Source organism: Polypterus senegalus, chromosome 18, assembly GCF_016835505.1.
Source record: "Polypterus senegalus isolate Bchr_013 chromosome 18, ASM1683550v1, whole genome shotgun sequence".
Lineage (NCBI taxonomy): Eukaryota > Metazoa > Chordata > Cladistia > Polypteriformes > Polypteridae > Polypterus > Polypterus senegalus.
The window spans coordinates 88,370,338-88,388,723 of record NC_053171.1 but is presented as its reverse complement, the minus strand read 5'-3'; the positions used below and the strand labels follow the sequence as shown (position 1 = coordinate 88,388,723).

The window sequence follows — 18,386 nt, the reverse complement described above, 5'->3', positions numbered from 1 at the left end:
GCAGTCGTTATTGCTGCTATAAATCTGGCTCAGAGTTCAAATTTCACTCTATGTACTGTCCATGTGGAGACTGCACATTTTCCCTGCGTCTAAATGGAAATTAATGCGGGTACTCCTGTTTCACCATTATCTCAAATATGTGGAGATTAGATTGGTCGGGGATTTTAAATTACTTTGATGTGAATGAGTGGGGAGTCTTGTGAAGCACCCTGTCCAAAGGTAGTTCTAGCCCAGGACAGGGATGGGCTTCTAAATCTATAACTCTCATTTGGAATGAATATATGTTATAAAAATTGATTTATAAATGACCATTTAAATATCTATGGTAAAATTCTTCTTGTATTAATTAACAAGAACTGCACAGACATAAAGTATCATGCCTTTCAGTACAAATATTAAAACAGCAAGTGCTGTGTAGATACTTATCGTACTTATACGGTCAACTGCAGGAACAAATAATTCCGCATCAGACTCTTCAGTTTGGAAGATCTTCAGCCCTGGATGATGTTAACAGTTGTGTTCAAGTGCATCAACCTTTGTACTTCGCTTCAACATTTTCTTAGAATTGAAATTCACTATTGCTTTTTCAAATGTCCTTGGATAAGCGGTTTTGTCTACTTCTAAAGTATTCTAACACACTAGATTGATATAATTTAAACCAGAGATGGAAAAAAAAGCAAACAAAGAGTTTATAGCATTAACTGTGTAAAACAGTAAGCACAAAAGTAATCTAGAAATCATCCGTTTCCATTAGGCAATAATGTACAGGAGAAATAAAATGTATGGTGAATAATATTCCCAATGAAGTATAAATAGGTATTATCAAAGCTAAAGAACAGATAACATTATAAATGTAACTAAGTATAAAAATTCCTTAAATGATATTACAATTTAGTAGAATAGAACTGTTTTTTCAGTATTTTAGATATTTGTTAGTTCATAATTTACAGATTTAAATGATGACATATTTACAAACCGTAAATGCTTGCAGAATGCTACAAAGATAATAAAGCTGAATTTCTTTGAAAGAAAATATGTAATTAACAAGATACTAAAAAATACAATATAACACATTACTTAGGATTTACTGTTGATAACCAAATTAAAGAAATAAATATAAATGCAATCCTGGCAGAAAATAAACCTGAATATTATAATAAAACTAAAAATGCAACATTTAATTTATAAGTAATTCCAAATATTCTTTCTCCATTTAAAAGCCCATAGAGATTACACATGCTTGAAATGTTTGTCTATTTGTCACTATCTGCTGTTTATGTTGTTAATGGCAAAGTCACTCTCACTACTATTGTTAATGGGATGTGCACAATATAAAATGAAATGGCTAAAATAAGATGAAGTAAAGAATTTAGTTCAACCCATAAGCATTTTTAAATGTATGTGCTATAAATCGCTGCTTTGAATTATTTATACTCAAGGTGACATCACAATATTAAATATAAGCTTACATTCCTGTTATAAGCCATACAAAATACATTTTTTTTTTTAAAGTAAATTTCTTTTTTAATTATACATTCCCTTATTTCAAAATGTACAACTGCATATTATGTGAAATAGCAAATGTGCAATACCTTGTTTTATTCTTTTTTCTACATGGTTACTATTTATGTATGTTTTGCAAAAGTTCTTGTAACAGTGCTTATTCTAAAAAAAAGCAACCTAAAATAAAGATTTACTAAGTACTGCATTACGTGTCACTCCTTTACATGCAGTGATTAGGACAAAAAGCAAATGTGAAGTGTGGACTATTGGGTTATTATAGAGAAGTAAAGACAGAGCAGAAAGTTGTAGTAATTAAGTTGGGTTTTGTCGATTACTCTAAACTGGCTAAAACTAGAGACAGTGCCGTGGCTTAATGAAATCCAGACTACATCTTTTCAAATCATTGCAACTTGTGCGGTAAATTAAGGTTCAGAAAAAAAGTTCTATTGGCTATCAGCAATATAGCAATAATGTTATATAAAGCTGTTCAAAGATCATGCCATCACAATGGGAAAAAAAAAAAAAAAAAGAAAAAAGAGTACAGATCAAAGTAACATTAAAGCATAAGATTATTCAGTACAAGAAAAAAAATGTTGATGACTCTGCACATGTAAATATGAAGTTTTGTCATGAAAAAGTGGATTGACTGTATGACATTACAGTACAGCAGAATTATCACAGTACCAAAGACACAGAATATTTAATTAATAATGTAACCTTATTTAAATAACTTGTTTGAAGAAAATAATAATACGGTATTGAAGAAGTTTCCATGATGCTTTTTTATGTTCAAAAATAAAAAAAAAATTCAACAAACTACTGACAAACTATTGCCAAAAACAAATTAATATAAAAGCTACCATTTCTAATTTCTAAAAATAAGACGTTAACAAGGAAAGCATTTTTGTAAAATGTAGATTTTATAACTATATTGTGTATATATATATATATATATATATATATATATATATATATATATATATATATATATATATTTATATATATATATTACTGAATTAATCCAGAGGATTAAAAAAGTAAGCCACCCTAGTCAGATCATTAACATTTAATGCCTTATGAAAAGGTTTTTGGTGTATTTGCTTTTTGCAGCTTTCCTGTCAATTTTAGGCAATGCATTCTGTTGACCTGCCTAATGATCATCAATCTATTTTCCAAATCCTCTTTTTTCTGGAGCCATGGGGAGATGAAACAAATTAGGAAAGAGCCCGACATTACACGGCACATTGATACACAAATGTCCACTAGGGGAATTCAAAGTCAACAATTAATCTAATATATACAGTTATGACACTGAATTTCCCTCAGAAATGTCACACATGCAAGAGAAGAATGCAAAAACTTTACAGAGTGCTCAGGCAGAGAATTAAACTTATGTCCTTGGAGCTGTGAGTTAGAAGTATCATTCACTGCCCCATCATACTTTTAACATTAAATTTGTCTCAACATAAGATTTAGTTCAGTGGCATTACAATGTTCAGCAATGCCTGCTGCTCGCAAACCTGGGGTATTCAGATTACAAATGAGTGAGGTAAAGAGAAAGATATCTTTGTCTATTCAGAGGAAGAGACAGCAATGGCACGCTTCTGTGAGTGCAGTGTACTTGCATTGTTTTCAACAATATTGTCTAGTAAGGATGTCAACATACCAGAATTTTTGCACCAGTGAAATTTCACAATACTTGATATGCCACAGCAAAAACTGAAATTCAATTTTACAGCTTTTTATTAAAAATACTTTCATTATTCAAATGAACAATATTGTGTCTTTTCTGTAATAGAAAATAAAATAAATATATACTAGCAGTACCAATAGCTTTGAAACACCGGTATATCTATCAATTAGTTACCCAGCTATCATCTAACTATACTAGAATTCAGATTCATAAATATCAAAATACAATGTAGGCCTTCAATTTTAATGTTTGATGGATATGGGGATTCCCCTAATGTAACAATAGGGGTTAGAGGGTTGTTATGATCTTGAGATGATTTCAGTATAGGGTTTATAAAGAACAATATCATCATGGACTACCTATTGTTTCTTACTATGTGCACATTTGTAAATTTATTCACTGACATCTTCACGAAAGTAGATCAGAACTACTGCTTAAAATCACTTTTTACTATATGTTTATTGTAATTCTTGATTTAAAATGTTACAATGCCAGACATGTTGTATTCAATAACAATACCATTGAAATTTCACAATACTCAATACATATTCAATACCACAGCAAAAACAGAAATTCTCTTCAAAAGCTTTTTTTTAAAAGTACTTCCATTATTCAAGTGTACAATAATGTCCCTTTTTCTGTAACAGAATATAACATACACTGTACATATATACTAGAAGAAACAACAGCTTTAAATATCAGTATATCCATCAAGTAGTTGCCCAACTATCATTTAGGTAAACTAAAAATCGAAATTCTTAAAAATAGAAAGCAGTGCTTGAATTTAACAACCAGTGGGGAGATTATCGGGATACAGCTTCCAGCCATGGAGGACATTTATAGCTGCCAGCATCTGCATGGATTCCACTAAGCCATTCTGCAGTCTATTTGAACTTCGCCAATCCGGCAAACGCTTCAGAGCCTTTCATGCACAGACCTCAAAGTTCAGAAACAGTTTCATCCCAACAGCTATAAACGCACTCAATCAGTCGATCAAGTGCTCCCTGTAGAATTGCTTGTACTGATAATTACAATTACTGTAAACTTGCACTACAACTGAAACATTGTACAACCTGAGCCACTTTATGAACCATTTGCACTATCTACCCTATATGTACATGTTTATCATACTTATGCTTTCATATTGTATATTTTTCATTGTTTTTTATTGTATTATTATTATTTTATCATTTGATAGGAAAATAAGTTTATGGAGAATCTGTATATTGAATCTCATTGTACCATATAATGACATTAAATAAATTAAGTTCAATTCAATAGAAGAGAGTGTGTATTTACAGTTGATGATGACTGTCTTCTAAGTCGATTTAAATTAGGATGTATACTTGATATAATTTTTATGATGAAATCCATTAAGTATGGATATTACATTTTACATATAAATCGTTAAGTTCATTTAAATAATGCATACTCTTGATAATTAAAAACGTAAGGGCATGGTGGTGCAGGGGTAACAATAAGCTGGTGCCCCATCCATGGATTGTTCCTGCCTTGCGTTTGATGCTTGCTGGGACTTGTGTGAACCTGGATGGATGGAATAATTAAACATGTATTATGAAGATTTGTCAATGTTCCATAAAAGTTTTGAAGAATCGGTGTTCTAATCTTACAGATGGTTTTACATTTATTTCATAGCTCATTATGTGGCGATTGGTTGTGTGGAGAAAGAAAATGGAAGGATAGGAATTGGGGTGGGTACACTTGACAGAGACAGTACTCCTGCATTAAATTATTGCATTCAGGGTCACGCGTGTCCCAGCAAACATTTTGTTGGAGTCAAGAACAATACCTGGAAGGAGCGCCAGCTCCCCCCCACATGTGCCATCATGACCCACATGTTTAATACTACATGCTTTAATGCATTTCATCATGAAAAGGATATCAAGTATACACCTTACTATTCTAAAATGTTGAGAGTTGTAATATAATGGATGTAATATATTCTGTGTTGTGATCATTGCCTGTGTGCTCCTGCCTACAAAAGAGAAAGCCTGTTTAAAAAAGCACGTAGTGATTGGGGAACACATAGAATATAAAGAACTTAACATGCTACTTTAGTTATGATGGGATTTGAGAAACTCTAGTAAATTAAACATTGATTTTAAGATGGAAGTTTACAATATCCTACTTTAATCTTGTAATTTATTTTGTGATTAAAGAGGACATTTCAAGATTAAAGTCTACATTTTGACCTTTTTTTCTTCACTGTGTCTCTAATTTGTTTTTTCTTTACTCTGTGCCCTAATACCCTTCCGTATGACACTCTGATGGTGAACTACAACTTGCCGTTTTACCTCGACTTTGACATCTGAGCACTTATTTATTTCAGGCACTTTCTGAACTTGAACATTTTACTGCCTTTCCATCAGTTTCCTTCTGTTTGTCATATTACTGCCTAAGCAACCAAAAAATATATTTTTCACTGAGTAGGACCTCCATTTCGCAGTCAGTGAAGTTTTTTTTTCCCCGTGATTTTGCCATTGTCTTTTCACAAAACTCTGAAGGTAAGGGGCTATTTATATTGATTTGCATATTCATAGGGGCATAACGCATGTGTGTTAAATTTCACACTGACCAGGATTTATGGAGAGGAAATGCTTGGAAGTTGGCTTACACACAGTTTTGCGCATCAGAATTATTCTGTGCGTTCACACATTTCCACTTTTGTCTGTACGCCATGTTTTAGTGTTAATTCTATGCACGACATTATACATGAGGACCCTGGTGCATTAATTGTCCAAACCTGTCCCTCATTTTTTACATTTGTCCAACTTTAAGGCTTTCTGTATAAAATCAATCTTGTCAGTTTTAAATTCATCTGTTTTATCAGAACTCTTGTAACACCTGTATATAAGAATTAGAAAATTATGGTCTGACGTTACCTGTAGTCTATCATTCCTAATCATTTAAATATAAGACATGTTTTTACTACATTTGTCTCATTTCAGGGGTTATATTTATGAACATTAGTACGTACTCAAAAACCAAATGAATGACAAATTTACCGTTTGCATATTCATATTCAGCAATAAAATTTAGTGTCATTGTTGGAAAAAAACAGCAGACATATTTTTTATTTGCTTTTATTTGTCATTAATAAAGCTATAGTGAGTGGGACATTCTAATGCAATGAGTTCCCTTTTCACCACACGTGCTCACAAGAAAAACTGCAAATTAAGATTATATGCAGAAGCAAACTGAAAGGAGGACAATTCGTTAAAGATCAGAGAAGAAGAGTTTAGCAAGTACTTGCATATGCTGTGGCTGTAAGTGTAGTCAATTTCAAGTCAACTGATCCAGTAAAACGGTATGTAATATATATTACCCACCCACCCCCTTCATCTTATCTGCAACCTTTTGTAACTGACAATTCCCATCAGCCATTGCGCCGCTCCAGTGCTTCATCAGTGCTCAAAAAGTTTAAATAACAGCATCAAATAAAGTGGCATATCATCGAAGGTAGCAACTGATGCTTATTTTTCCTCAACCAGTTTGAGATAACGATTCCACTGGATTCCAGCATTTGTTAGAGTAGTGTTTGTCAGCCTTTATGGCCTTGGAGCTCAGTTTGTTCCTTTGTAAATTCCTTGACAACCCACAGACAGCACAGGGTTCCTTCCTTCAGGAATCAAACATGATTAGAAACAGCTGGTAAGAAGAGGGTTCTCTTGGTGAAATGAATGCAGCTAGAAACAGGGAAACATTTTTGGTAGCACTGTACATCACTTTAGCAGACTGGGGGTGTGTCACAGAAATGTGCTACCTGAAATGGCTGTTTTTCAACCCTCCAGTATGTTTACAACCCAAGGATAGGTCCAAAAGTGGATCGTGACTCTGTGATTGAAAAAATGCTGTCTTAAGAGTACGTTTTTGTCTCATCTTAGATTGTGTTTCGACACGTTGCATTTACAAAAGACTTTTCCACCGTTTATTTGAATCTGGAACCTTTTCTAAGAAATGTATTGTCAGAATCGGTGTATGAAGTGTTGCCAAAACCTTGGAGAGTAATCTTCCTTTTAGTATTTCCATGCCCCTCCCCCATAAATATTTTAAAAAATCTTGCTATTAGAATCTTGCACGTGAAGCATAACATATTCATAAGGAAAGTTAACGGTTTCCTTGACACTTATAACAATAATAGGCAATGATAATCTATAAGTGAGTTTCAGGCAGCCAGACAATTTTGGCGTGATGCGCTTTTGCTTTGTCCACCATATGTGACAACTGATCTGAGATAAATTGATAACACTACATTTTTTGTCAGTGTATAGCCTTGTGTTTTTGAAAAAGCCAACGATGTTGTCCACATGCATATCGTCACTAAGTTCACAATACCAATCAACAATCAGTGTTAAGTTGTTTAGGAAGTTAAAAAAAAGCAAATATGTATGGTCTTTAGCTGATGGGGATACTGCTTGTCAGAATGTGATAAGAAGAAAACAGGACTATGCTTTTGAGTTATTAAAAGTAATTAGTAACTTTCGTTTTTTGTTGGTAGACACTTATTCAAACTCACTGTATACTGAGGCAGTACTAATTTAGACTGTGACCCTAATGGAGAATTGAGATTTGTAGCAGTTTTTAGCGTTTCATAAATCAACTTCAAATCACCTTTGTTGCATTACTGAATACTCCTACTGGTGTTGTCCTTTAATACGGAGTTCTGCTGCAATCCCTTTCACACCAGCACCAACAAGGACTGTAAGCAGCATGTTCAATAGTAAGCAGCTCAAATGAACTAACAATATTAGCCCCAGGTTAAAAAAAGATCAACCACATACTGTAAACAGAAAAATACTTTGTTACGTAGTACTTCTGATACAACCGATCAATCAATGGCACTATAACTGAGCTCACTTTCCTGGTAAAATAGCAAGTATTGAGATAAGAATGACATTAACACGTGTGTGTATGTGTGTTTTAGCCTTTTTTTCACATAATTCTCACAATTGCATACAACAAATCTCCTGTCTCAAAAACAAGCATTTCCTGACATGACTTTTTCCTGTTGTTTTGTTCAACACGTGGTGCTGTATCATCTCCACTGCAAGCCTTTCTTATATGTCATTTTAGTCATGTTTCTCATTTATTATTCATCTACATGCAGTCACACAAGAGTACAGTACAAACTCGCACTTGGGAATATGAATATTGTAGAAAACCTAGAACAATTATGTTTCTGAAATTTTTGGAATTCATATTAATACCATGAAGTGTTCACTCTTGAGACATCCCTGTTGTCATGTATCAATATTAATTTGCCAATAACAATCATAACTTTAAATTAGTTTGCCATCTCAAAATTATTTTTTTTTTTGAAGGTTAAGATTTATAAATGTTCAGATTTTAACCAAATGCATAATATTAAGTTTCAAGAAGAAATGCTCTCCAACATTGTATATGGAGTGGTTTTAAGTCAACAGGAACAATGTCCAACACTGCTTTTCTCAAAGTTTGAAAATAAGTATAAAAATAATTTAGCACATACAAAACAACTATACTGTACACTTAATGCTTTATAGACATCATTTGCTTAAGATTTCTTATGGAAACGTTAGAAGACTTACCATTTCTAAGTCCATAATTCTGTCCTGCATTAAGAAGAGAAAAAAAAAGGAATTTTTACATAGTAGGAAGTTAATGTTCAAACATATTTATTTTAGTATACATTATATAAAATTGAACTGCATGTTTTAATTTAGCATTTGCTTAATTATAGCTCAAATATTTAACCATAGTAAAATTAATTTTACAGAAGGCCCTTGAAAGCTTTAATTATTAAAAGAAGAGCATTCAATGCGAACATTTGGCGTGCCAGTCTAAAACTGCTTTGCCACAGTGTCAGTGCTGGTACAGTATAATAAACAGTTTGGAATGAAAACACATACCTTTACATGCTAGTTTTTGAAATGAACAATATTTCACACATAATCTAATAGTAGCTGAAAGCAGAACGAGGACTTAATAATTCTTTTCAAAAAATGTTTTATGTGATTTTTTTGGTGCAACCCATCAAAATATGTAATTAGTGTTTAATACAATACAGATTAATTGCAGTTCTTTGAAAAATGAAAGCTGCTGCTAGTTAGTTTAATTTATAATTATGCTGAAGTTAGTGTGCAATAAGAATTTCCTCTATTACATGTAAATAAGATATACATTGAAATCAAATAAGCTGTAATGAAATATATTGTGATTATTAGAGACTAAACAGACCTACAAATATACAGTATATGCATGCATTATTGCAAAAAACATTCAACAGGGAGCAGTACTACAAGGTATCAAACAGTCTTTTTCTCTTGTAGTAACTTTTCAGGTATCAGGAAGAGAAAAAAACAACATGACCAGGGTTGACTGTAGTCCTTGATTATGCCTCTGGCCATCATCAGGCAAACAAATGTGTCAGTGTACTCAACCTTCACACATTTTTTCTAAGCTCTATATTCATAAGCCTTTAAAGGTCTTTTGAAACAACTGTCAATTTTTTTCAAAAGAAGTTATGTTTGTTCTAGTATCTGTCAGACTAAGTATATTATTTGAAGTATATTTTGAGCTTAAAGATGGCAGTCTCATTTTTGACATTTGTTGAGCTGGAAACAACTTAAAATCAAACATTTGCGAAACATTTTTTGCTCTCAATCAGTATTTTTCTATCTTCTTATTCCTTCAAAATAGCCAGAAATTTATATTTTGAAGTTTAGAAAGATATTTTTTTATTGTCTAGAAGAGAGAAAGTTGCTGTTTAAATAGATTTTGCAGAAATATTCAAGTTCAGGTTGATTCATCTGTTTTGACTGGGTAACAGATAAGTAAAAGAATGCACACCCTTCCAGAATTGAAAAAGAAAAAAAAAAACAAAAAAACATGTGCCACTATTTTCTTGGGTAAAAAAGGTAGACTAGGAAGAACTAATTCAGAAGCTTGCATCTTCCTACCCAGCACTTGGGTGCAACATGTCTTTAAAAATCCATTTCCTACTCTCTTAATTGGAATTTTCCATTGAGGACATGGCAGAGGTTCCACCAGGACATGGCTCTAATACATTGATATTATAATGGAAAACAGGAGTGAGACTATGTTAGCAGACATCTGTAGGTAATTCCACCTTGAAACACCTTCAGAGAAAAAAAGTACCAAATGACTAATTTTTGTAAGTAATAATTATATGTAAAACAATTATATGTGTAATTATAATTTTTTAATTTCTAAATAATTAATTTTAAAAACATATTATGTTTTCTCTCTAAAAGTGTTAAAGGGAGCGGATTTGTTTTCTTCAGACAATTGTGATCCTTAAATTGTTATCCTAATTCTTTTCAGAGAACACAATGTAGTTATGAAATACATGTCAGATTTATACCTCAGGAAGTACAGTACTGATAAACCTTCTTGATTAATGCAGTTATGTAGACAGACCAAGTTAGTGACAGTGATCAGGATAAAAAAAAACAAGCTGAAATTGATGAATAACTTTTCAGCAGTGACTATATATATATATATATATATATATATATATATATATATATATATATATATATATATATATATATATATATATATATATATATATATGGTCCAGATCTAATTATGCAATTTTCATTACGCTATAACTTAAGTTTATTACATAGAAAATCACCTTAAAAATCCCAGACCATCGAGAAGAGTACAAACTGATGACAGGAAGAATTGTCTTTACACCGAACTAGAATCGCCCCCGCATAAATCAAAGTTATCCAGACAACGCAACCACACCCAGAAGTGCAGCCTAATTTTGGTTAATGAAGCACTTACGGGTGGGCTATAAAGGGAGCCTGCAGCCACTACTCAGGGCACCAGAGTCGGGAGGAGAAGGGCAACGCTGCCCTGAGAGGAGTGGAGGAAAAGAAGAGTGTGTTTTGGGTGCTTTATTTGTGTTTTGGGGACTGTGCAGGGCCAGTGGGGCACGGGGAAGATGTGTCCCACAGCTGAAGAAATTAAATTCTTTTGTTTATTTTACCTGTGTCTCTGGTGTCAGTCTGTGCCAGGTCGGCGCCAATAAAGCACCTTATATCACTATATATACAGTGCATCAGGAAAGTATTCACAGAGCATCACTTTTTCCACATTTTGTTATGTTACAGCCTTATTCCAAAATGGATTAAATTCGTTTTTTTCTTTAGAAAAAAACACACAACACCCCATAATGACAACGTGAAAAATGTTTACTTGAGGTTTTTGCAAATTTATTAAAAATAAAAAAACTGAGAAATCACATGTACATAAGTATTCACAGCCTTTGCCATGAAGCTCCAAATTGAGCTCAGGTGCATCCTGTTTCCCCTGATCATCCTTGAGATGTTTGTGCAGCTTAATTGGAGTCCACCTATGGTAAATTCAGTTGATGTGACATGATTTGGAAAGGCACACACCTGTCTATATAAGGTCCCACAGTTGACAGTTCATGTCAGAGCACAAACCAAGCATGAAGTCAAAGGAATTGTCTGTAGACCTCCGAGACAGGATTGTCTCCAGGCACAAATCTGGGGAAGGTTACAGAATAATTTCTTCTGCTTTGAAGGTCCCAATGAGCACAGTGGCCTCCATCATCCGTAAGTGGAAGAAGTTTGAAACCACCAGGACTCTTCCTAGAGCTGGCTGGCCATCTAAACTGAGCGATTGGGGGAGAAGGGCCTTAGTCAGGGAGGTGACCAAAAACCCGATGGTCACTCTGTCAGAGCTCCAGAGGTCCTCTGTGGAGAGAGGAGAATCTTCCAGAAAGACAACCATCTCTGCAGCAATTCACCAATCAGGACTGTTTGGTAGAGTGGCCAGACAGAAGCCACTCCTTAGTAAAAGGCACATGGCAGCCCACCTGGAGTTTGCCAATAGTCACCTGAAGGACTCTCCAACCATGAGAAACAAAATTCTCTGGTCTGATGAGACAAAGATTGAACTCTTTGGTGTGAATGCCAGGCGTCACGTTTGGAGGAAACCAGGCACCGCTCATCACCAGGCCAATACCATCCCTACAGTGAAGCATGGTGGTGGCAGCATCATGCTGTGGGGATGTTTTTCAGTGGCAGGAACTGGGAGACTAGTCAGGATAAAGGGAAAGATGACTGCAGCAATGTACAGAGACATCCTGGATGAAAACCTGCTCCAGAGCGCTCTTGACCTCAGACTGGGGCAACGGTTCATCTTTCAGCAGGACAACGACCCTAAGCACACAGCCAAGATATCAAAGGAGTGGCTTCAGGACAACTCTGTGAATGTCGTTGAGTGGCCCAGACAGAGCCCAGACTTGAATCCGATTGAACATCTCTGGAGAGATCTTAAAATGGCTGTGCATCGATGATTCCCATCCAACCTGATGGCGCTTGAGAGGTGCTGCAAAGAGCAATGGGCGAAACTGGCCAAGGATAGGTGTGCCAAGCTTGTGGCATCATATTCAAAAAGACAGACTTGAGGCTGTAATTGCTGCCAAAGGTGCATCGACAAAGTATTGAGCAAAGGCTGTGAATACTTATGTACATGGGATTTCTCAGTTTTTATTTTTAATAAATTTGCAAAAACCTCAAGTAAACTTTTTCACGTTGTAATTATGGGGTGTTGTGTGTAGAATTCTGAGGAAAAAAATGAATTTAATCCATTTTGGAATAAGGCTGTAACATAACAAAATGTGGAAAAAGTGATGCGCTGTGAATACTTTCCGGATGCACTGTATGTATGTATGTATTTGTTTCCTAATTTCAACGGTTTCTTTTTATTTTGCTGATGTTAAGAGTATGGTTTTTGTTCTGACATCTCAATGCTAATTCATTCTCCACTTCACTGTATACTGATTCATAATTCATTATTGGTGATGAGTCATTTGATGACGGTTTATCATTAAAGTGAAGGTTAAATAATTCAAGAGCTGATAATGTATGAATAAAGAGACCTAAGTGTACAACTATATTTTAAATCCAAATAAATGATATCATGCAGTCTTATGTAATTATTCATGCAAATAAAAAGAAAATGGGAAACTTGCCAGGAACAAGTAAAGATGATATAAAAGTCTGTATGTGGATAAATTGTAAGATATAAAAATGTAATTATGGAATTCACCCAAACAGAAAAATTATTATCTAGTTAAGATTACGTATACTGAAGGAACCTAAAATGGTTGAATTTAATAAGCATCAATGACACTGCACAACAATTTTTTTTGAAAGTTATTGCTTCCTGAAAAGTTTTGCCGATTGTGACAGGTACCTACTGGGTATGCACAAATATAGTTTTGGTTTTATTGCATCACGTAGGAACTCTGAGCAATAAACATTTATATGTTTACTGACAATAACATATTTAGTTACGTCTATGTTTTGCATAAGCTATTAAATTCAACAGAATTAAAAGTATCTGGTGCATCACGTTGCAGTGTCCAACAGTAGTCAGCAAGTATTGATGGATTCCAGTTGCCCTGGTAACGTTTCTCCATCGTAGCAATGTCCTGGTGAAACCTGTCACCGTGTTTGTCACTGACTGCACCGAGATTTGCAGGGAAGACCACCAAGTGTGAGTGGAGGAAATGAATCTTAAGTGACAAGTTGCACTTCATTGTCTTGTATGCTTTGAGAAGTTTGTCTACCAGATGAATGGAGTTTGGGGCTCTGTAATTGCCCAGAAAACTGTCAACAATGTCTTTGAAGGCTTTCCAGGCAATTTTTTTCTGACCCAACTAACAGATCTTAAAACCGCTTGTCACTCATAACATATCTGATCTAGGGGCCAACAAAAATGCCCTCTTTCATCTCGGCGTCAGTTATTCTTGGGAACATCTGTCTTAAATAATGAAAACCTTCGCCTTCCTTGTTCAGTGCTTTCACAAAATTCTTCATGAGTCCCAGTTTTATGTGAAGAGGAGGCAAAAATATCTTTGCCAGGTCGACAAGCAATTCATGTGCCACATTTTTCTGTCCTGGAACTAACTTTTTACGAAGTGGCCAGTTCTGTCGAGAATAGTGCGACTCTTTGGCACGGCTATCCCATTCACTGATGAAACAACAGTACTTTGTAGAGCTGAGCTGCAGTCCTAGTAACAGAGTAACGACTTTAAGGTCTCCACAGATATTCCAGTTGTACCTGCTTTACTGGATGTGCTTCAGCAACAGTTCCATATTCTCATGTGTGCTGCATAGCCAACAGGTACTGAAGGATAAACGTTGCCATTGTGTAGCAGAACAGCTTTCAAGCTTAACACTGAAGAATCAATGAAGAGATGCCACTCTTCTGGGTTGTGATCACAACCCAAAGCCGAGAACAATCCTTCAATGTCACAACAGAAACAGAGACTGTTGGCCTTGAAACACATTTCACAAAGAAATTTTTGGACCTGGCGACAGCAAACACCATTCCTGCAGTCTCAAACCCAGCAGCTCGGCTTTTGCTTTTGAGAGACCCAAATCTCGACCAAATCGTTCAATTCGGACTGTGTTATCAGATGTGGATCGCCTGATAAGCACGGTTCAAAATTCACTTCAATGTCACTGTCACTACCCTGCATTGCAGTCTCGTCATCTGGTTTGTCTAAGGTCCAATCCTTTAGTGGTTTTGGAATTGGAAGACTGTCATCATGTGGCAGGGGTCTCACTGCTGAAGGCAGATTAGGATATTCAATTGACTTCTTGTTTTTGGCAGAGAAACCAGACACATTAGTCAAACAGAAGTAACAGTCCGTCACATGGTCTTTCTGTTCTCGTCATATCATCGGAACAGCAAATGGCATTGTCTTTTAAATGCCTCTGAGCCAGGCTCTCAGACTGACAGCACATGTCGCACAGCAAATATGAGACGCCCATTCCTTGTCTTGATAACCAATTTTGCAGCCGAAATACAGACGATAAGCTTTCTTCACAAGAGCAGTCATCCAACGTCTCTGAAGCACAAGTGTATAATCGCCACAGATGTAGCAGAATGTATTGCGGCTGTTACGACATTGATGAGACATATCGCCTGACACCAAAACATCTACAGCATCAAGCTTACTTACTGTTCTATTGCTACAGATACTATACTGATATTATACATACACACTGACTATCTATATTACCCCAATGAGCAGGATCGCTGTATGCAAGCTACCTTTAAAGAATGTGAGACAGCGTCAAGCTCGGTCAGAACAGCACAGCTTCCAGCCTGGCCTAATTCACTGCCTGGACATGCCCAGGCTGCACAAACCATTGTTGATAACTCACTTACGGGAGCGAAAATGTTTGGATACAAATATAAAATCTATAAGAAACACCCAACAGTGTTTAAGAAGCAAAAACTTTGTTGTGCAGTGTAATCTACTGCCCAGCCAACTTAAAATGTTTAAAGGATTCAATTTAGAATTTAAATTGGAAATATAGCTAACTGGGGTGGCACGATGGCGCAGTGGGTAGCGGTGCTGCCTCGCAGTTACGAGACCTGGGTTCACTTCACGGGACCTCCCTGCGTGGAGTTGGCATGTTCTCCCCGTGTCTTTGTGGGTTTCCTCCCACAGTCCAAAGACAGGCAGGTTAGGTGCATCGACGATCCTAAATTGTCCCTAGTGTGTGTGTGTGTGTGTGTGTGTGTGTGTGTGTGTGTGTGTGTGTGTGTGTGTGTGTGTGTGTGTGTGTGTGCCCTGCGGTGGTCTGGAGCCAGCCCAGGGTTTGTTTCCTGCCTTGCGCCCTGTGTTGGCTGGGACTGGCTTCTGTGACCCTGCAGTTCGGATATAGCGGGTTGGATAATGGATGGATGGATAGAGTTAACTTTTACTGCTGTATAAAAATTGTTTTGTTTAAACTTTTATCACCAGTGAAAAACTACTTAAGGTGACCCTTTCACTCACAGCTACTCAATCTCCCTGAGACAACAGTAGTGGTACATGAACCTAGGTTCTATAAAGTATATCAGCCTTATTCATCTGAGCAATAAGCTGTGGTGTGCACTATCTGGTCAATATACAGAAAAGCTAGGTAATGAAGCAAATCATTAATAAGTAAAAATTATGTTGACTGCAAGTTTTCTGTATTATTCCCACTGAACAGAAACCATATTTTAGTGTAACACTAACTATAAAGATGCATGATCTTAATCAACAAAGTATTTAAAATGTCACCTTCTTTATCCTTAAATTAAATCAAGCAGCTGTTATGCTGTGAAAATCTGAAGTGACTATAATGAAGACAAAGAGCTGTGCAACAATATGGTTAGAAAACGGTAATACGGTCACTTTTGTTCTGAAAAGAGTAAAGATAATATGACCATCGCAACAAAACATTTCTTGATCAACAGAAGGTGGTCAATTCACTTTTATCAATTAATAACTAATTTCTTTCATAGACCACAGCATTCGGTTTAAAGATTTTTCTATATCATAGAAAATATATAGACATGAAACATTCTAACAAATAAAGGAGGATTCTATTAACTTTATGCTGAATTCATTCATTTTCTGACTCGATCACAACATGAACTTTTGTGTGAGTTTCTGAAATGTACTTAGCATTTATTTAGTTTATAATGCCAGCATACTATGTAATTTTGTGGCAGAATAAAAAAATCATATTAATAGAAATACAAAAATAAGATGACAGAGTGACATTAGTTATGGAGATTTAATTCAGCATATAAATCAGATTATTACACCACAAATTTCATCTTGTTATTTGTATGATATTAAGCACCTTTAAAGAAGGTGGAATGTCTTTGAAGGGGAAAAAAAGCTGTAGTTCTAATAATATGTACTAGCTGTTGGTATTTCTGTTGCTCATCTGCCACTCACACTTGCACCTGTGAGAAATTTCACCCTGGACATATAATTACAATTACTGGTTTCTGCGGACTGGCTTAAACAGTCTAATTTTTCTTGATTAAAATCCAAGTCACTTTCTTTGGGGAGTAATTAATTATAGGATAGAGCTAGCAGGTGCAACAGCAGTATAACAGATGTTCCAGTAAAGCTCCGAGATACTGCTCAAAACAACATGACTGGGAAACTGTGGTAAATGTTTTTATGCCTTTAATACTTGGAGTTTAAAATCTATGGTCTATAAAGTTATTACATTGAATCTACATAATGTTTAAATTGAATTTGGACCATCACCTGGTCATTTCATATCTGTAATTAAAAATGCTTTACCTCACTGAACTATTAAGTTTAATTTATTTAGCTATTATTGCAACGCCTGAAAAGTTCACATTCCTAAATACTATCAAAAACCTCTAACGTTTAATAATAAAGTTAGCTACCAAAATTATTGAAAGTATACTTCACTCCTCTTTTTTGTCTACTGCTCCTCTTAAATATGGTGTTCCTAGGGGATCCATTTTGGGTCCTATCTTATTCTCTATATACCTTCACCCTATTGGAGCTATATTTCTTTTCACTGCTATGCTGATGACACTCAGGTTTATATTCTTGTCTGCAACTCTGCAATAAATCAACTGCACAACTCTCTTTCTGAACTAAGATCCTGGATGGCTAATAATTTTCTTGATCTGAATCAAAATAAAACGGAGGTGCCTATAGTGGGTCCATTAGCTATAGCCCAAATTAGTCTTGGACTTCTTGGCTCTTTCTCTGTCTTTTGCAAACCTCAAGTCCGCAATCTTGGTGTTATCTTTGACAGTAACCTCCTCTTTTGAGAAACAGATTAATTCTGTAGTTAAGAGTTGCTTTTTCCAGCTTATCTATTAGGTAAGATCAAGCCTTTTTTATCTTCTAGGGATCTTGAGAAAGCTACTCGTGCTTTTATCTTTTCTTGCCTTAATCACTGTTAACTCGCTGTTTTCTACGATTAGTAAATCCCCGATATGCAGGTTACATTTGGTCCAGAATGCTGCCGCTCACTTTCTGGTTGGGGCAAGAAAGTATGACTCTGTTTCTCCAATATTTGCTTCTTTACACTGGCTGCCTGTAGGTTTTTGAATTGATTTTAAAATCCTGTTGCTTGTTTTTAAATCTTTACATGGGTTCGCTCCTGCCTATTTATTTGAATTGTGTGTTTTACACCAGCCATCCAGAGTGCTTAGATCTTCTGGTCAGTTGTCTCTTGTTGTCCTTCGTACTAAGGGGGACAGACAGGGCTTTGGCAGCCGCTGCTCCTCACCTGTGGAACTCTTTACCTCGTCACATAAAGGAGTCGTCTACAATTCAAAACGAGATTAAAGACTC

At 35.5% G+C, this 18,386-nt stretch overlaps 1 protein-coding gene across 2 annotated transcripts in view; it reads right to left on the bottom strand.

The window, feature by feature from the left end:
* The window catches only part of LOC120518755 (centrosomal protein of 128 kDa-like), a 190,187-nt gene that overhangs the window by 31,866 nt on the left and 139,935 nt on the right, over positions 1-18,386 (bottom strand). For both annotated transcript variants that reach the window (XM_039741707.1, XM_039741706.1), the window contains one exon: positions 8,785-8,808. In XM_039741707.1, the coding sequence (XP_039597641.1) occupies positions 8,785-8,808 (24 nt within the window). The remainder of the gene's footprint in view (positions 1-8,784; positions 8,809-18,386) is intronic.